The sequence below is a fragment of the Manis javanica genome, chromosome 6, assembly GCF_040802235.1.
Source record: "Manis javanica isolate MJ-LG chromosome 6, MJ_LKY, whole genome shotgun sequence".
Taxonomy (NCBI): Eukaryota; Metazoa; Chordata; class Mammalia; order Pholidota; family Manidae; genus Manis; species Manis javanica.
The window spans coordinates 56,173,375-56,194,879 of NC_133161.1; the positions used below are offsets into that span (position 1 = coordinate 56,173,375).

General features: G+C 35.1%; 1 protein-coding gene across 1 annotated transcript; it reads left to right on the top strand.

The window, feature by feature from the left end:
- The first annotated feature begins 13,717 nt into the window (after positions 1–13,717).
- On the top strand, positions 13,718–14,665 carry PRPS1L1 (phosphoribosyl pyrophosphate synthetase 1 like 1). Its single transcript, XM_037022304.2, is given in 6 exon segments — positions 13,718–13,754; positions 13,757–14,091; positions 14,094–14,185; positions 14,187–14,422; positions 14,425–14,538; positions 14,541–14,665. Coding segments are annotated over 6 exon segments (939 nt in total).
- Positions 14,666–21,505: the final 6,840 nt, after the last annotated feature.

A 21,505-nucleotide genomic window follows, 5' to 3' on the forward strand; every position in this document is an offset into this window, starting at 1 on the left:
GAGGACTGACCCCAGTCACAGGCTGTAATGATCTTCCAAGTCAAATGTAGTAATTCCATCTTCCTTTCAAGTGAATGGTTCAGGAAACCATATTTAAGCCAAGCAGAGTTTCAAAATATCCTTGACATAATTCTTGCCATAGATTGACTCATAATCCAGTTTTTAATAGACTGATAGACAAATTGATTGACACACCACTTTATTCCAAAAGAGGACTTGAGACACCTGTAAATATGTATACAAAATAGCAGGATAAAGAATAAACTGCTGAAGAATTGAGAATAAGGGGCATAAAAGAACCGTGAAGGACTGTTAGAAGAAGCACATTTGGTCCTAATTTTCCTACCAGAAAAAGAAAACATAAATAGGTATAAGAATCACCAATTCCATAACAAAATAATAATAATAATAGCTTACATTTATTAAGTATTTATGTTCCAAGTACTGTCCAAGTACTTGTGATAGATACATTAATTCATTGGATCTGCAGAATAAGGTGGTAAAATGTTTATCCTTATCTCTGAAAGGAGAGAAAGTGAGGCCCAAAGTTTTATAAATTCTTAGAGTCTTAGATCTAATAAGTGACAGAGCTAAGAAGTTCATTGTTGAAAAACAAATGGGTAACTTAGGAGAAGAACAGTATTTCTTAATGCATCATCAAAGAGAAATATCTCTCATGGGTCCTCATAAAGATAGGTTTTGCATTACAATAGTTAACTTGGTTGTGAAACAACGCAGAAAATTCCATGGCAGATAAATAAGATTTTTTTTCTTAAGTGTAGGGAAAAGTCCATGAGAGATAAGTTTTAGAAGTAAACTCTGGATCCTCTGAAAGATCTTTGTATTTCCTCTCAGTAGTTATGATCCTTTTCTCTGGCAGATGAGTGAGGTTTCAAGTTTCAGAAATACAGGCTTAAGCTGATTGTGAAATGAATCCTTCATTGAGGACTGGAAAATCTTCTTACATAGCAGCTATCTTTCAGAGATGTGTACACACACACACACACACAAAATAACACATTTCTAACTTGTTATTTGAAGTTATCAGTAGAATAACTATTTTGAGAAACAGTAATTTCTGTATTCTTTCTTACAATAAATAAAATAGAAAAAAACAGCTTTAAGCCTCATATGTTTGCACAACGCCATCTTCTTACATATATTTCCTTCATCAACAACTTTTTGGATTGTTTTTCAATTAACATTCTGACATTAAAATCATGAATCAGTCTCTGGTGCTCTATTATCAGGCATGTGGCCCAGAGAGGCATGGCCCCTCCTGATAGTGTCCCTTCTCTACACCTGAATTGCTTAGTTCCCTCTAGACTTTTCTCCGTTTCTTTAAAAGCCATTATCAAGAAAGGCTCTGAACAATTCGCTCTCACTAAGGGTAAATACAGGTGGGGCTTAGTATCTTCTTATATCTTAACCATGGAAAGAACCTGAAGGATCCAGTCCCTGAATGTAGGGATTGTCTGAAGCTGACCAGAGCTAGTCTTTTAAAGAAATACTGCAAGTTGAGGGAAGGGAATAAGGAAGGGAGAAGCAAAGGGATTAAGTTTCAAAAGTTACAGTTAACTTCTCATTCTCATTCAAAAATTGTAAGGAGAAATATTTTCTGTAAATGAAGAGGTGAATGTTTTCACTATAATATCAGAGTATTGAGATGTTGTAATATATTTTTGCTAAAGAATTTCAAACTTACAAAAACAATAAAGTCATACTTGCTTCTCAAGACAAGTAGAACTCAATGTCGTATCCACAGATCAATATAGTTCTATGAACTCTTTGCTATCTGTTTATGACAAATATTGATGTTGAGAATAAATGTTTGAGAGAAATAATTTTAGAGTAGTATGACAGATTAATTTTATGTCTATTGCAACAAATAACATTAAAACTGGGATTTGGTATTTTTTTGTCTTTTTAAAAATATCCTTTTCTAGTTACTCATTTTTACCATGTTTTACAAAAGCACTGGTATGCAATTGATTAGATATTTAAAAAAAGAACTGTCTCTTTACTGCAGGTAGTTTGAGAAGCACTATGTTATAATATAAATAATATACTATAACATAAGTAATTTTGTCTTAAATAGCACACTCATATTTTGTTCTAATATAAACAAATGGTACCAGCTGCCATAGGTTTAAAAATATTTTATGGGAGAAGTCTTCTATCCATTAATTCAACTTTTATGTGTATGTATATGGGTGTGAATTAGGAAAAGATTTCCATTATATCTGTAATTATATGTATATACAGGAAATCAATATTTGAGAAATACTATAATCAGGTACAAAAAGTACTGGGTGATAGAAAATAAAGCAATTTTGCAGGAATTGTTAGAACTCTAACTAAGGAAAGGATCTCTAGGTAATGGAGCTGTTATGTTTTTGGGAAATGGCTGGTAATGGAGAAAAGATAAATAAAACCAAAAAAGTTAAATATCGCAGAATCCTACTTCTTTGTTTTGACAAATGAGTTTGAAATATGGAAGAAATTGCTGAAACTAAAAGATGAGCTGGTGGATGAGAACTGCAGTTCCCCTTATATACACAGTTTACATATATAAATATATCCTTGTTGCTATTTTTTAATATCTAGAATCACATATTAGAAGAAGAAACCATCACTATCATATATCATAGCTTCTAAATTTTACATATATGACAACCAAAGACTTCAGAGGTTAAGTTAAAGTGCCTGAAATTGCCCAGTACTTTCAGAAAGGAGAAAGAAGACTGGGAAGATTAGAATATAAATATTCTTATTCCCATGTCAGTAATTTTACATGGCATCATGTTATGGAGACTTTTAATGGAGCTACTCTCTTAATTCCTCAAGAAAAGTCTCCTACTTAGTACCTAAAGTAGTATATTTCGTAAGAATGAAGCTTTGCCTTTCTTATGTAAATCGATTAAAAACTAAATTTTATTTAACAAATTAAATGATTAACCATAATGATAGGACCAGAGGAATGTTGCCAACTAAACTTAATGAATCTAGGAGAATGATACAATTTGTGAAAATCCAAGACTTCAAGGGTTAGAATAAACCTTAACAATCTGTATGCACAAACTGGAACCATACAGCCTACCCTTGGGAAGAATGGCAATGAATCCAAACTCAAAATCTCTGTTTTTGGACTCATAAACTGTGATGATTTATCAAACAAAAGTTATTTCCTGCATACTTCTGCAATTCAGGCAACAAGCTAACCCTTTATTTAAAGCCTCATAATAACCCTGGGAAGATGGCAGTATTATTAACCCCATTTTACAGATGGGGTAATTGAAACTCTGAGAAATTAAGTAAATTGTAAATTAACAAATTGTAAATTAAGATTGCTTATATGAGATCGGACTTCCATCTGCTTCTATACCCCTCATTCATTTTTCTTATATCGTTTGTGGTCCATGGTGAGTCAAGGTTGGCACCATAGGCAGCTGTGAGGGTGCTGGAGTCAGACTGCTTGTGTTCAAACCAGCCTTCATGGCATAGGAACTGTGTGTCTTCAGGAAAGTTACTTAGCCGTCATGTGCCTACAGTTTCCTTTCTTGTAAAATGGTGGTGGAGCTATGCTGAGGAAATGTAAGTATTTGGCATATAGTAAGTACTCACTCAATATTAGCTCTTCTTACCAAGTGTCAAGGAGCCGAGCAGAGCTAAAGCAGACTTCTGGCTATCCTGGGCACGGCAAAGTCACTCATTATCTCTACCATCCCCGTTCTCCCTGTCTATAGGCTCTCTGCCTGGTGGGGGGAAGGCAATCCAGCTTACACAGTACTTCTCAGAGAAGTCATACATTTCTCCTGCGGAGGTGAACAGACTCAGACATCTCTGAATGCCAGAACTGGCTTGGTGTCAGACTCTGCTTCTCCCAGGGGTTACCAGTGTAAATTTATATACTAAAAAAGAAATATTTGACAATAGTAATGAGACTTTAAAATTGTAAACCAAATCAATATTCACTATAAGAAACTCTGAATGTCATACTTCTAATCAAGAAATGTATTGTTTAGAGTAGTAGTTCTCAGAAACGGGGACATTAGTATGAAAAGCTTTCTGGATTTGGGTTAGAGACAGGGTGATCCAGAACCAGTTGTATCAGGTTCTTTGGGGATGGAGTGGAGGCATCAGGTTTTCTTTTTTTTTTTTTTTTTAACACCCCCAGGGGCTTCTGAAGTGCAGTCTAGGTTGAGAGTCACTGGTTTAATGCTGCAGAGTAAAACAAAATTTCCTGAGGCTGAGGTTGGAAATCTGTATTTTCAGAAAACAATGCAGATGATACTGATGATTGGCTATATTGGGAATCATGAATTTAGAATATGTAACCCCTGTAAAATAACTGAGGGCCTAGAATTATAGTTATGAAGTCTAAGGAAATATTGCCAATAGAGGCTTTCAGACAGAAAATAATTGGTAATAGTTTGCATTCCAGATTGTGAAATTAGAAATCAATTCTTAAGATCTCATTATGTACCAACCTATAAACAACATACAGGAGTCGAAGGTTTAAGGTGAAATTTAAATGTGTATTTCCCACATCCACTATACTTAAATCATAACCCTTAACACTGAACTATCATAATTATCTTTTACCTACCAAGAATTATTTTCAAATGCAAATTTTATGAAACTCAGACCCTATAATACAGAAGAGACAGCACAAAAATCACAGCTATGTAGCAACCAAGCAAAAACAGTGCTGATTTATGAAACTTCACAGACTTAGAAATAGAAACAAAGTACTACATATTCATGAGATCCCATACAGCACTTGCCCATAAGTTACATCTCAGTGATTTGTAACTTAGTTAGAGGGAAAAAAATAATAATCTGAGCACATTCAAACATATGGAACTTTTCAAAGGTTAAGTTTCACTAATTTCTGGTCTTATTTTATTTTGAGTTATAAATAAATAATGAATAGACTGTAAATGACTGGCCATAATCTAAACCTCCCAAAGAAAAGTAAACAAAAACTTCATCAGCAAAACAAGGGAGTAAATATGGAAAGAAGGATTTAATGAAAATCTTCATGGCAATGTTTTCAAAAAGCCATAAAAGCTCTTTAAAGACACATGTGAAAGAGGCAGATAAAATGTCATCATTCAACAACGGAACATCATAAACCTATATGCAAGTAGAGTTAAACTAAGAAAACAATCAGTGCCATGGACTCTTCGGACCAATCATAACATGCCAGAAATAATCACATAACTAATACAATAATGAAGACAATCTTACATTTTTGTTGAGTTACTGTGCCAATTTAGGTTCCAGTTTCATAACATAACTATCTCTGTTTTATTTAACTAATGACAGATGCAGATGTCAAACACAAACACTAGGCCTACTATCTATGTTTAAAGTGAAAAGATTAAAGGCATATCCCTGGTGAAATCTAACAATTCAACCCAAGATCTGTTTATTTATTTTGGACACTTTGGCTTTTTCAAAGAAATATAATTTGATTAATTGCTAAAAATCCATTCTTTTCATCCTTTTTGCCCTCTGTGTAATTTTTTCCCCCTTCAATGTGTCTTAAACCATAATTAACCCCAAGTAGCTCTGGAACATGGTGCTGTTCTTTAGCAACTGTGAAAGAACTTGTTTAATTTGAGAAAATTTACAATCAAGATGTACTCTTTTTGTATGTGTGTAAAGAGAGAGTGTTTGTTTTCAATGGCCTTAGTTTACCTGTGACACAAATAAATGTTCAGAGATAACGTATCACCTCCATTGAAATGCTTTTACTGCTCTTAAAAAAGCAAGTGTGCTACTGGGATGTATAAATAGTAGTTAAGCATTAGGAATGTGAGTTGACACAGCCAGTATAATACTAGACTGGTCAGACCCACATGAGCACAAACTGTTTAGATTCAGAGATTTAAGAGAGAGATGTGGGAGAGCAGTAAAAACAATCAAAGGATTTAAAAATAGAACCTATAATGATGGCCTTGACGAAACAGCATTATTCAGCAAAGGAATTTTTGAAAACTGGTTCTCAAGTATATGAAGAGAATGACATCAGCTGCTCTCCATCTTTATTGAGGAATGAATAAGCAAGAGTAAGATTAAACTTCAGAGAGTACACTTAAGTGAGATATAAGAGAATTTCCCAAATGAGTTAATTTTTTAAAAAAGCTAATCATCAAAAGGGTCTGTGGAGTTTTCTTTCCTGGAGATATTTATAAATAAGGTATATATTTCTTTGCTCAAAATGTTTCAGAAATGTCTAACTGGGAGGGATAGTCTATTATCCTAGAATCACAAAATAGGAACATCATGTTTCCCAATCACTGTTTATTGCTATAAAATATGCTAAAAATGGAGACAACATACAGTACTTTGAACTGTCCAAAGAATTCATGATCTGTAGTTAAAATATGCTTAATCCCTATTAGATACACTAAGGAAAATAAGGAAACATCCTCTTTTAGTTAACCAAAATTTTCCACATGCCTTATGACTAAACTTTTGTTGTAGGCACCTCACTCTGTCCATGTGGAGAGGGCCTGTGATCCTAAGGATGTGTTAAGCTGTCAGTGCCTTCCCAACTCTCACCTGATGTAGGAGTCCTTGGAAAAAGACCCAGTCTAGTCCAAGGATTTGGCTGGACCCATGCACTCTTTGGAGCAGATATACCTTTTTGTTACAGCTTACCCTATCTGCAGGGAGAGAAATGGACATGGCAACAATCTGTCACTTCAGCTACAATGTTATTGTCCCTCTAGGAGGAAGGTAAATGTCAAGTAAAGAAGAACCTGAAGAAAATCAGCAGGCAGAGAAAATGAAACTTATACTTCTTCTCTGTCACTCTAGAAATAAATATTTATTCAACAACAACAAAGAACAGAGAGAGAGAGAGAGAGAGAGAGAGAGAGAGAGAGAGAAGGACCTGGCTATGGTCTCCATGTAGAATGGTTCTGTTATCATTTGTCAAAATTTTCAACACCGATCTGTGTCATGTATATATAAATAGCTAACATTTATAAAAGACATATGATACATAAAGTGCTTTTGCTAACTGGTTCTACTTATTTAATCTTCACAATCTTAAAGCCTGGTACTATAGCCATCCATTTTACAGATGAGGAAACTTTGGCCAAGATATGTGAAGTAACTTGCCCCAAATCACTCCCATTTTAAGTTACTGAGTCAGGATTTCAAACCCAGACAGTCTGCCATAAGACTGTGTACAAATCCATAACATCAAACAACCCCTCAGTAGTTGGGTCAAATTTTTTTAGGAAACAAGAAATCAGCTATTTCCATTCTATTCTTTATCCTCACTAATCATTTTTCTAGGCCCCAAACACAGAGAAGAACCCTCCAAAGCTAGAATAAAATATACTTTAAAAATGTATAATTTTCAGGAAACAAAATAATAGCTTATTGTCATAAATTCATTTATCCACTGGCAAAACCTCTTTTCTTATGTCTATAATAGAAGTAAAACAGATTGACACTAATAAGCTGTTTCTTGTTTTTCATTGTAGTTTATTTGAAACAAGAGCTCATGAGTTGAATTGATAAGAAGCAAATTAACATATAAGGATATGAAGCAGAATGTATTTATACAAAAAGTGACTGTTGGTGTAGTAAACTGCTAAAGTCAACAACAATTGCAAGTAACATTTTTAAAGACAAATGACTAGAAGTAGTATATAGAATATATATTCTCATTTTATATGCATTTAATCTCCCTTATCACTGATCTTGAGTTTATCATAAATATCAGCATAACCTGGAATTTGAAGATCCTAGCAGACATGTGAAAACCAAGTTGAAACTGTAAATTTAACAAAAGCACAAGCTTACACTAGCTAATCCCACAAATTAGCCCCCATCTTCAAGTGTCCCACAGAAACTATTTCTGACCATTTCTCAGACTACTGGTCTTTGTTTCTTATAAGAGATCTGCAGATGTGTCCATCCCAGCCTCTTCATCAGCCATCATGGCATCACCTCTGCTACCACTAAGCTTCCTGAGATGGCTTCTCCCGGGGGACACATGGCCTCTGCCAGTGGCAGTGCAGCTTGCTGCCTCTACCATTCTGCCCTCAGGGATGGCATATGAGCACAGGCTCATCCTAGATTCTGATGCAAGAGCTAAGACTAGTATGATTACCTTACGTTGAAGTTTTATAGACTTCATGGGTCAAGGTTGATGGAAGTTAAGGCCCAAGGCCTGTCCAAGGTAAGGAGTCTCAAAAGAGACCTACTCATTACATTGGAACTCAGAAGCTTTTTTCTATCTTCAGAATAATGATGAACCAGAAATAAACCTGCCTTCACAGCCGATGGTAGGGACTGATGATTTATTGGTGAACATAGCAAACAGCAGAGTGAAATAGGGTGAGAAAGGTCAGGAGGAGTGCATCCCTTAGAAGTTGTGACCTTAGGCTAATCTTGCACAGATCTGCAGTCTGGGGTTATATCACCTGGATACTCCAGGGAACCTTAAGTGCTGTAATATGGTTTAAGGTGGTCGCAACTAATAGCAATTCCATATAGGAATCAGAAGCAAGTACTTTCTGGAGGAAGAAACTTTCATTGTAGAATTCGAAGAATTTACTCAAATAAAATTTCATTTTCCATGGGAGGACATAGTTAAACATAAACAAGCACAAAAGAAAAAGGCCAGCATGAACAAGAAAATAGACAACACACAGACAGTCCAAAAACTTTAGACATTGGAATCACCAGATACATTTTATAAAACAGCTATTATACTATGTTTTTAAAAACAGTTTGAAATAAGAACAAGTTTGAAGATGTCTTCAAAGAGCAGTGAACTCCAAAAACGGTCCCAGTAGAATTAAAAAAGGGTTACACAAAAATGTCTTCAAAAGAAAAATATTATAATTAAAATAAAAAACTCAGTAGATATACAGATCTGTTAGAATGGCCAAAATCCTGAACACTGGCAACACCAAATGGTGCTGAGGACATGGAGCAACAGGAACTCTTAGACACTGTTGGTGGGAATGCAGAATGGCACAGTCACTTGGGAAGACAGTTTGGTGCTTTCTTACAGAACTAAACTTATTCTTACCATATGATCCAGAAATCACACTTCTTGGTATTTACTCAAAGAAGCTGAACATTTATGTCCACACAAAAACCCTCACACAGATGTTTGTAGCAGCTTTCCTCATAACTGCCAAAGCTTAGAAGCAACCAGGTGCTGCCATTTTGGTGGCTGCCCTTGTGAAAGCCACTAGTTTTTACTATCACATTTATTTTGTCATTTGGAAAAATAAAAGGTATAGTTGATTTATTTGATTTGTACTCATTTCAGTACCCCTTACAATATGCAATGTGGCTAGTTAGAAACGCAAGGTCTGGGGCTCCACCCCAGACATCCTATTAGTAATCCTGATGCCCTAGAAGTTGGAGAACCACTGAACCTTTCCAACCCATACCATACTCAGTGTTACTTATGTGAATGCACAGCCTGTCTTAATGTTTATTATGAGGATTAAATAAATGAACACAAGTGAAGATAAAAAATAATATGTCTTTAAAAGAGGTTAGAATAGCATAAATGGAGCTTTATTTTGTCAATATAATTAACATTAGTATATTTTTACTGATTTCATGAAACTAATATTCTATATAAGCAGGGAAAGATACATATCAAAAACCACTTTAAAATATTTTAAAATATTTCATATAAGTATGATTTTCTTATTTACAATTTACTAGTTATGGAAATTCTCCCTATATTGCTCTGTTATTCCAATTATATATTATCACATGAGTCTAACATAACGCTCAGAATTGAAATCACACTTCTAAATCACAAAATTTTCTCCTTTTCTCTTATTTGTTTCATTCAGCTTTATTTGCCTAAACACTATCTTCACATCTATTGTATAAAATGACAGATTTCCAACTGAAATCTCAGTAAACGCACACAGTAGTCAACTTTAATTAAAAACAATCACAAAACAAACTTTAAAGCATTTCTACCAATGTAAAGCTCTGTGGGAAAATTTCTTTAAGTATTGTGGGTGTATATTATGAACAAAATAAATGAGGTAGGGTAATGTTACAATAATGATCTGGAGCTGTGAGTCAAATGAGTAAGATTAAAGGCACAAAGAAACTCTTAATAATAAACAAGCAGATAACTGCTGGAAAGAAAAATATGTTCCTTGTTTGAAATTAACTGCCAAACATTCTCAACCTACATAAAGCTGTCATAAAGGACATCTAAATCTGTCCTTGTTTGTAACATGTGTTGTGACAAGATTTGACAGTTTATCAAAGAACTATAATTGCCACCTAAACATCTAGCATTTTGTCAACTGCAAGTATGTTTAGTGAAAGCATTTATTTTACTTAAAATACAACAATCAGTTTTCTTCACTTTCTGAAAGAAACTGACTGAATTCCTTTTCTCCTGAGCTGAACAAGATAGATCAAGCTCTCTTTGAATTATGTATGTTGGAATTGTGAAGGGAAAAAGAATAATCAGTAAAGCAAGAAACTATTACCAAGGTAATATACATATTCTGGGTATTGACTCAAAAGACCTTCAAAATACAAGAATTCTCACATATCTGTAGAGATGACATTTAAATATGCTTGCCTTGGAAAGGAGAAAGATAGGCATTTTTCTCTACACCACAATTTTTGTTTCCAGGTAATTTATTAAGAAATGATGGCTTAAATAGAGAGAATGTGTTATTCAATAGGCATCATTCCCACATGTAACTTTGCTTAGAAACAGTCAATGATAAGATAAATATCTTTCTCAACCTATGGAGATGAAAGTAAACAGGAGCTAAATTTCCTTGCAAGAGATCCATGTAACAGAGATTCTTTGTGGAAATAATATTTAAAAGTAAAAGGACTTTCTAGTCTGAGGTTTGAGGTTTTGTTCTTTGTTGCAGTTGTTTGATAAAAGAGTAAAGCTTTATGCAAAAAATTTCTGCACAACTTTTGAATTCCTTCTTCATTCGCTAAAACCTCAAATAGAAGGCCTAGAAGTTGCTTAGCAAGAAAAGCCCTATTTGGAAATTCAGGAGTCCCATGTTCTAGTCCACACTGCCTCTAATTAGCTGTTAGATCCCAAGCAAGTTGCTTCATTTCTCTGGGTCTGTGTTCCAGAGAATGGGATGTTAGACTGGGTGGTCTCTAAAACCATTTCTATCTTTAATATTTTATAATTCTAGACAAATCCCTGGAACTATGAGGTGCTGTAACAGCCAGAGCTTGGAGCAAAAATAACAGCAAGACAAAAATTACTCCTACTTAACACCTCAAGGAAAATGCAACCAACTATGGGTTTTTAATGTTTACATTAGCATTCAGTCCTATTTAGGTAATAATGTCTATTTAAAAATCTGTTTTGTTTTTCTTTAAAAACTGAAAATGTGTGACACATTGAGAACACTAAGAGAAAAATCATTTTAATTGAAGCTGCAAGTACTTTTTAATGCTGCTAAATTGAGACACAAAATTTTCTTTAGAAATCACTGCAAGTACTCTGGCTTGGGATGAGAATTATATAGCATAGGTGGGTCTGTTGATTTTATGATAGGAAAGAACATGAATGAAGGGTGTGGACAGAAATGAGCTGGCATGCACGTCAACTGTGAAGAGTTTGAACTGAGGAGAAAAGCACATTGCTGTCAGGGAGATATGTGACTCATCAGCAGCAGGACATTTGAATTAGCCTTTTTGACATAGCTGTGTATATGACTTTATAGTAATAGCACATTTGATATATAAAAGATTTTTTTCCTAGCAAACTAATGTGTTTCACAGACATGGCTAGATCTTACCCATTTCTCTTGTCTACCCATTTCTGAGTTTTTCCTATCCGTGAGCCCATCCCAGTGAGGAAACTCAAAAGTGGGGTGAGAAACTGTATTCAGCAGATTCTTTAGTAATTTCAAAATGTGAAAAAATGATGACTTGGTTTTTGACTAAATCAAAATATCCTAGAACTAAATGTCAGACACACTGTGGGGTAACTGGCAGAATTTCCAGAATCTCTGCCTAGCCTTTCTTCACTTACATATCAATAGCATTTACTACTGCAGAGCCTCCCGACCATCTGGGGCAAAAGGTGGAGAGAAAATGGCCATTCTCTCCTCCCATCCATTCCTGGTACATGACTGATCTGGCATCTGCCAGTCACCAAGGACCCACCCAAGGAGCTCTTGCTGGGAAGGAGAGCATGAACCACAGCTGGAGGAGAAAGATGGTGCCGAGCCTGGATAGCAACTGTAAGGAATAAAAGCCTTTCTCCCAACCTACCCTTGCCCTTGACTTATTTTGATTTCACCAGTGTCATAGAGGTACTCACCGTGGGCCAGGAACACCCTTCTCCCACCTGGGGCTACACACATAATTAGCAGGATAAAAATGTAGGATCTGTACCTGATGCCTACATTATTTTTACAACACAGTTTTTTGTTGAGATTCCTGGTATGTATTGTACCTCCCATTACTTCTTGGCCCATTCCTCCAACCCCAATGCACTTTGGAAGCTATGTAGTTAAAATTTGCTAACAAACACTTAACCATCATATATATATATATATATATATATATATATATATATATATATATATATATATATATATAGTCATTCTTTTTTTAATTATGAAATTAATGAAAGTTAAATACTATATTAACAGATGGCAATAAAATGTGACAGTCCTTCTTCATCCCTAACTCCCATCAAGCTACTCCCTCTCCAAAGATAATCATAATAGTCTTTCCCTAATGATTTGTTGTTTTGACTATTAGTTAATTTTAAATACATAAATATTATACTACACATATTTTGGTGGCTGGGTTTTTACATTTAAAAATGTGTTGGAGACATTTCCATATGACTACACATAAGTCAGTCCCTGTAATGTCTGCCTGTGTAATAACTTACCTATCAATGGACATTTGTTAGTTTCCAGATTTGGCTACTATAAGCAATTCTAGAGAGGTAACCATTTGTCATTCACTATCTTAAACCCTGTTAAATGATACAACACCTGACATACAGATGCCTTAGGAAATATTGACTGAATGCATTACTAAAGAAATAAAATATCAATATATTTTGGGGATGCTTGTGAATATTTCTATGGAGAAGATTCCTTGAAGCAGACACATTGGGTCAAAAGTTATATGCAGAATTTCCCTTGTAAAGTCTAATTATAGATTAATTATCTAATGATTTTGGGCTACCTGACATGTGAAAATAAGCATTTTGTGATTACTGGCATTTTTTCATATGTTTATGACTATCCTTTTTTCTTGTGAATTGTTTATTCATACCATTTTCAAACTTTTTAATTTATCTTTTTCTCACTCAACTGGAAGAACTCTAAAATATATTTTAGACACTTTTTCCAGTCTGTAACTTTCCTTTTAAACTGACATATCTTTTGCCTTGTATAAGTTTTATAATTTTATGTATTTAATTTTGTTTAAGCAGTCCCAGGAAAATTACATAGGCACTAATAGAAGAAAAAAAATCCATGAACTGAAGGAAGATTTGGTTCTTTAGTTTAAAAGTGTGAAATGGGTGCCAACAGGAATTTTTTTTTAAAAGACATAAGCCTGAAGATACTGTAAACCACCTAGTAACAACCAGAAGCTGCTAGTTAGAATCTGGTCTGACTTTCATTTCATTCTGGATGGCAGTGGTGATCCATGGATGGAGTGCATAGGGTACTTGGCCAAAATGACAAATATCAAAGTCTTCAGTGGCAGCTCCCATACAGTGCTGACCACCTGGATCTGGAGCTGGGCAAGGCTGTGACCAAGAAATTCAGCAAACATGGGACCTGCATGGAAATCGGCAAGAGTGTGCAAGAAGAAGATGTCTATATTGTGCAGAATGGTTGTGGAGAGATCAGTGAAAATCCAGGGGAGCTTTTGATCATGATTAATGTCTGCAAGATGGCCTCAGCCAGCCTGGTTACTGCAGTCATCCCATGCTTCCCTTAAGCCTGGCAGGATAAGAAGGGCAAGACGTGGGCCCCAATGTCCACCAAGATTGCTGCAAATATGCTGTCTATAGCAGGTGCAGACCATATCATCACCATGGAACCACATGCTTCTATGCTTCTAAAATGCAGGGCTTTTTCGATATCCCAGGAGATAATTTGTATGCAGAGCCAGCTGTCCTGAAGTGGATAAGAGAGAATGTCTGAGTGGAGGAACTGTACTATTGTCTCATCAGATACTGGTGGAGCTAAGAGAGTGACTTCCATTGCAGACAGTTTGAATGTGGACTTTGCCTTGATTCACAAGAAACAGAAGAAGGCCAGTGAAGTCAAACCCATGGTGATAGTAGGAGATGTGAAGGATCATGTGGCTATTCTTGTTGATGACATGGCTGACATTTGTGGTATGACCTGCCATGCAACTGACAAACTTCTCTCACCAGAGCCACTAGAGTTTATGTAGCCTTGACTCACTATATCTTTTCTGGCCCAGCCATTAATTGCATAAACAGGGCATCCTTTGAAGCAGTGGTTGTCACCAACACCATACCTCAGGAGATAAGATGAAGCACTGCCCCAAAATACAGGCAATTGACATCTCTATGAGCCTTGCAAAAGCCATTAGGAGAACTCACAGTGCAGAGTCTGTTTCCTACCTATTCACCCATGTCTCTTTATATTAAAATAACACGGGGATTATTCCATTTTAAAATAAAATAAGGTAAAACAAAATAAAAATAAAAATATGCCCTGCCCATTGTTTTCTCTGGGTATTTGACAGAAAGTTCAGCAGAAGAGCCAGCTTACTCCCATGTGGCTTTCTACATCCCATATCAAGTGTATTAGAGTTTATCTTAAATTGGGGAAAGAAAGAAGAAATTGTTGGGATTTCCTATCTGGGCTGTCTCATTCTGGCTTCTTTGATGATTTCGTAATCCTTACAGCTTATTTCAGACTTTGAGGGTATTGTACGGAGGTGTTGGAGAGTGACTGGAGAAGCCTTGACTTCTTTACGTGGGAGTGCTTCAGGGTGCTCTTTGTTCAGAACAATTAGTAATGTAGCCAAACCAATCCACCATCACCGTCTGTCCATCTCCTACCCCCACTCATCCCCTTCTTTCCCCTCCCCACCACTCGGCACAGGTTCTCCAGGATCTATGGTCATTGCACCAAGAGCCCTGGGCATCCGCAAACCTATACACCTGCTTCCTGAACCCCCTGTGAGGTAGGAGCAACAGCTTTCAGCTTGAACAGCCATCGGGTAGGATGATGAGAGGAGGCTGCAAAGTGCAGCAAATGCTTCTTAAGAGGAAGAAGATGAATCCATCACCAACTGTTTGGAGACTATGTATCTTAGAATCTCCATCATATCTGTTCCTTTTGACTTAACTTTACCTCCAAACAGATTGACCTTATTGGGTCCAAATGATCAGTGTACCAATCTTCTAGAGAGCAAATCCACTTCCTGCTATGTAATTTCTAACATTTGATTAGATATTTTTGATTTAACTTAATTTTAGCCTACTAACACTACTAAAATAGTAGTAGGTTTTCAAGTGGTATTGTAGTGCCTTTTAATAAAGCATTTACTTTTCATCTCCCCCTTCTCTGTATTTGGTTGGCTTCTCAGATTTTTATTTAAAAATAGGTGTTATTGTCCCTTGTATGGGAAACCAATAAAATGTCTGCATGTGTCTGGGGAAAAAAGGTCCACATCTGGTCATATCATGAAATTTCTGATCACCAATAAAATTCAAACACAGTCTAAAATCTTCTAAAGGGTAAGACACAAATAAGATAACTTTAAAGAAACAATATTTAGATTTCTGTCAGACCCTTCATTTGCTCTCCTAGGCAATACATCAAATGGAACAATTTTTTTTTGCTATTCTAGAGGAATATGATTTTTAAACAAGATTTCTTTGCCCAGCCAGGCTATCATTTAAATTTGAGGGCAAAATTAAAGCATTTTTATATATTAAGGTACTCAGAAACTTTACCACCATGAATGCTTCCTGAAGGTATCACTTGAAAATACAGGAAATAAAAAATATGTAAAACTAAGAGGAAAAAACTAGGTAATGGCAAGCAAAGAAGTGAACTGATAGAAAAATAATTTTTCATGAAGTTATCATGAAGATTATCACAGTTAGTAAGATAAAGTTCACATAAAAATTGAGCCACAATGTAAAGCAAGTTATTAAAAAATCTGTAAATAAAAGTCCAGGTGATAACAACAAAATTTGAGAGGTTGGGTTTAGCCAAAATGCATTAACTACCTTAATCTAGGTAGTAACTGATAAGAAACCTGAGTTTAAATGTTTTGTAAAATTCAAGGAAGGACAAAAGAGAGCAGAATGAGATAAATTACTTCCTAACTCCTAGAAAAAAGAAAAGGTGAGATGTCCATTATAATGGCACAATGAATGAAGCAAACAAATCCAGCTGAAGATAGGAAATGAATGAGGAAGAAAACATAGCAAATAGAAAATACCAAATATATGTCATCACAACTATAGTTAGTCATTAAATTAATCTTATAAAAGATAAAATTATTCGAATAGGCAGAAAAATATGTAATGATATGCTGTTTACAGAAGATGCAAAAATTTAGGCATAAAGAGATCATGAGAAATATACCAAATAAATGCTGACAAAGAAGAATTAGGAATGATACTTTTAATCAAAGAAAAAAAATGTAATGTGTTTTGCTGATTAAACTCCCCAGTAAGTTACAACCATCATGAATTTTTATGCACTTAAGAATCATACATGGAAATATAAAAAGAAAAACAAATTAGTGACAATGTGCAGAAAAATGTATAATCTACATTAACAGGGGGAAATTTTAACAAAACTGTCTCATAAATAATCAAGAAAAGATATTAGAGGATTTAAATAACTCCATTATCACTATTTAATAACTATTTATGGAAATTCAGCAGATAATTCACATTTTTCCAACATCAATGAAAACATTTATAAATATTAAAAATAGCTCACAAAAAGCCTCCATAAGTTTTTAAAAAGAATTTATATGAACCATATATAATAAAGTGTATTTACTACAATTATCTTTACAATATTGTGAAAAAAATAAAATTATCAGTAAAATAGAAACAGAATGAAGCTTGCTTGACCTGATAAAGAAAATCTACTAGAGATGTATGAAGATACACTTAATGATGAAATATTGAAAACATTCCCATTAAAATCAGACAAATTTCTAAGCCAGTGGAGAAAAGCAAGGAAAAGAAGAGAGTAACAATACTGGAAAATAAGGATGAAAAACTGGCATTATTTGCATATATCATGATTATCACCAGAAAAAAATCCAACAATTGAAAGAAAAACTATTCCTACAAGAGGTCAATAAAATGACTGCAGGTCTGATAAATTAAATCATTGCCTCTCCTGAATATCAACAAAACAAAATTTAAAAATATGACAATTGAAAAAATATATATTTGAAGAAAGCATGTACAACTTAGAGTAATAAAACCTGCCAAATGACAGTTATAAACTCCCATACTGTAGGATTTGTATTAAAAAGTTTTACTAAGGGATGTAGATAAGACCTGAATAAATATATTATGAACTCAGAGAGGAGGAACAAGACAAGAGTTTCCTCTAATCATCTAGTCAGTACAAGCCAAATCAAAATCCTAATAGGATTTTTGAAAAAGAGAACTTAACAAACTTTTTCTAAAGTTCATCTGGAAAAATAAGTGATTGAACATATTCACAATATTTTTGAAAATATTTTTGTACTGCAATAAAAACACTAGAGAACTCCAGTAATTAAAACTGTTGCATTGATGCAGGAATGGACACAAATTAATATTGCAGAATTTTGATTCCTGAAACAAATTCACATATATGGAGAGGAGTTTAGTGCACGTGTACCCTACTTAATGGAGGGGTTGTGTTACCAGAAAAAGTAGCATAACTGAATCAATTCTATTGAAGAATCACTATTATAAAGTCCCACTGGAGATGCTTTCCTGGTATCCTGTCTTGGCAACTACTCTGGCAGTCTATTCAGATTCTCTGAAATGGGGATGAGACTACTGCCATAATTTTTCTAAATTCCTTCATACAATTGCTGGTTAATCCAGATCATAGTGATGCTTGTCATGAGCTTCTTAATGTCAGTTGTCCCTTACCTGACTTCTTGATGATCTTAACATCCTGCTTCCTTGATTACTTCCCGGAAAGCACCACCAGCAGTTTTAAAACTTCCACTTTAAGTACCATTATAACACTATTACCTTGTTTATATGAAGCATGGTCAATATTATTTTCACACATTTAAGCACTCATTTTGGACAAACTTTTCAGAGTACAAAACAAACAAAAGAGAGGCCATAACATAATAAATAACACACACTGCAGAATATATTCACCCTATGGTTAGCAAAGTAGCAGATTCGCTAGATGAGAGCTATACTGTACTTATTCTTATTGGACAAGAATGGTTTTATACAATTGGTCACACTACATACCAGCTCCCACTGGCTGAGAGCTCACAACAGTACTTAGAGACAGAGGTTGGGAGAGAGAGAGACAGAGAGACAGAGACAGAGACAGAGAGAGAATTAATTCTGCCAAAGTGGCATTAAATCAAGTATGCACATGTATGATAAAACTCGTATATAGTGTCATTAGCTAAATAATGCACTGATCAATTAATGCTGGACAACTGACTATTAATTAGGAACCAGTTTTTCTCATCCTTAAGTGGTACATAAAAACAAATGCCATAAATAATGGTTGTAGAGAACACAACAATAAAGCCCTGGAAGAAAAGGTGGAGTAACTTTTATATTCTAGTTATGGAGAAGGCCTCATTAAGAAGGATGGAAAACTTGGAATTTATGAAAGATGAGACAGACATGAATCTGGAGTTCTACAAGCAGAAAATAGGCTGATAGAGCTACTTAGCTGCAAACATGTGCTACCCTTCAAGAAACAGGAAGAATGACTCCAAGGGTAGAGCTGCCAAGAGGGTGCAGAGGCCAGTCGGGCTGCTCAGAGTGGCCTAGAGGCCAAATGGGCTGCTGCCGTGACCTCAGAGGCTGATGGGACCACTGCCAAGGCCCAAAGGTTGGACTCGTGGACCCTGCAAGTGGAGCATAAAGCTACAGAGGATTATTCTCAGGACTTAAAACCTAATGAAATTTGCCCTATGGATTAGGTATGTGACTCATGGACCCAGTCTACCATCTCAGCAGAAGACAAAAATATGAATATTTATCATGGCAGGATCAGTGAGAACCCCTCTTCTCTAACAGTGGGGACCCCATGACATGCACAAAATCAAAGGGGACATGGACAGGATAAGATGAATGAGTGCTGTCATATCTTTTGAGGGCCACTGTTCCCTCACTACACTGTCTCTTTTTCCTTCCCTAGTTATCTTCATTTGGATCCCCTATTAGATGGATATTATATCCTCTGGATACATCTTCCCTATCTTCCCTATCCTATCCCACTTCCTCATGTTTTTCATCATTATATTCTCTGTCACTGTGTTCTTGGAGAATTCTTTAACTTGATCTTCCAGTCTAGCTCAGTCTCCAGTTGTATTGATTCTATTATTCCCATCTATTGAATTTTTTTTCAGTATCAGCAATAATACTTTTATTTTCCAAATGCTCCATTTCTTTTTCATAAAAAACTCATTTTTTGTGGTAGATGTCATTGATATTATTTTTCATTTTGTGGGATGTAATTTTTCTCAATTCTCTTTGTAGACATTAATTGTATTTAACTTTTAGTTCTATTTCCCAGTATTTACTGTTTTATTGAGAATGACAAAAATGGAGAGAATGAAGTACAGCTAGTGACTTTTCCTTTATGGCATGTAGATGTTTTGACTTCTGGATGCAAGGACTTCCTAGCTGTTGGGGTGACCATAACTTCGTTGAGATACCTCACAGCTTTTCAAACCCAGAAGCCCACCCTGAAATTCTTCCCTCTTACTTCTAAGAACTATATGCTCAGATTGTCTCTTGTGGCAAAATTCTGAAGGCCACCGGTCTAAAAGTTGGAAAAGTCACCACTCTTCCACTTCTCTTTATGTGTTCATTGAATTCATTCAAATCAACAAATTGCTCATAAGACTACTCCCTTTCTCAATACCCAATACCTCTTTGAGGGTTTTTACAGAAATTTACTACAATTATTTAGTGATCCTTTTATCTCTATGAACTACCAATTCTTCACCTTTATTAGGATTTGTTTGTTGATAATTGGCTTCCATATACTTTACCTTAGGAATTATTCACTTTCTAATTTTTTGATGATTTCCCTTCAGGCTAAATAAATCTTCATTTATTCATTCACTTCTGTTGACCTTCCTCATTCTCTTTGACCTTTCTAAAAACCACTGAAAGATTGATAACTATTTTTTTTATCAGGCTGACCTCTTCACTTAGAGGTACTTTTCTCCCAACTCTTGACTCTTCTCAAATTTCTTCTCTGCATCCATTGGTTAAGCTCATTTTCAGCTTCACTTAGAGGTACTTTTCTCCCAACTCTTGACTCTTCTCAAATTTCTTCTCTGCATCCATTGGTTAAGCTCATTTTCAGCTTCTGTGGGCAAATGTGAAGGGTCAAGCCCTCTTCATATCACTAATGTTTCAGGTAAGCACTTGTTTAGCTTAATATCCTCTTACAGATTCTCTCTATACTTCTGTCAGACTTAATTTCCTAAAGTTTTATTTTCATTACCTTAATTCCATAATCAAAAATTTCAGTAGTATTTTTTTAATTCATTACAGAAAAACCTATCCTTTATTTTGATGCAGGAATGCCAAAATCTGGCCCACTACTCCCAAAATAAACTGTCTACTCTTTTCTTGTTGATCTTTTCATTGCCCCAGAAAATACTGGCAAATCTCTGCCATCATTCCTTTACACATATTCATCTAACTGGCAATAGCCTCTCTGTTATCTCCCAGTTGACTAAATTTTACTTTTCTTCAAGACCCATTTCTTTACAAACAACTCAATATCTGACCTCTTTCTGTCTCTCTCTCCCATAAACTCCTATTGTCTGTACCATTCTTTACAATGTTGACTTCTCTTGTGAGATTGATTCCAGTAGCCATTTAAGGACTGGGAATATTTCATATATTCTTTGTATCTTCAAGATGACTTTTGCTTAATGTATACTAAGCAGTCAGTTATTATACTTTGTTTGATTTTTTTAAAATTGATATAAACCTTACCTCATGATGGGTAAACCCAGCAATAACGAAGTAGGTATCTTTGGAATTTTATTTATTTATTGGGTATATATATTCAGTAGATCACTGTTGCAATGAAAATCCTACTTTCTGAAGAGAATGCAGCAACATTGTGCAAAGTGGAAGATTAGACAGACTGTGCAACTGGGAGACCAAATGTGCCTAAGTGGGTTCAATTTTGAGGAAATAGGCCTAAATACCATTTGTTCTTAGATATATAGTAAAAACTGAAGTCTTCATTTTCCTACTACCTAATGCATACAAGGGATG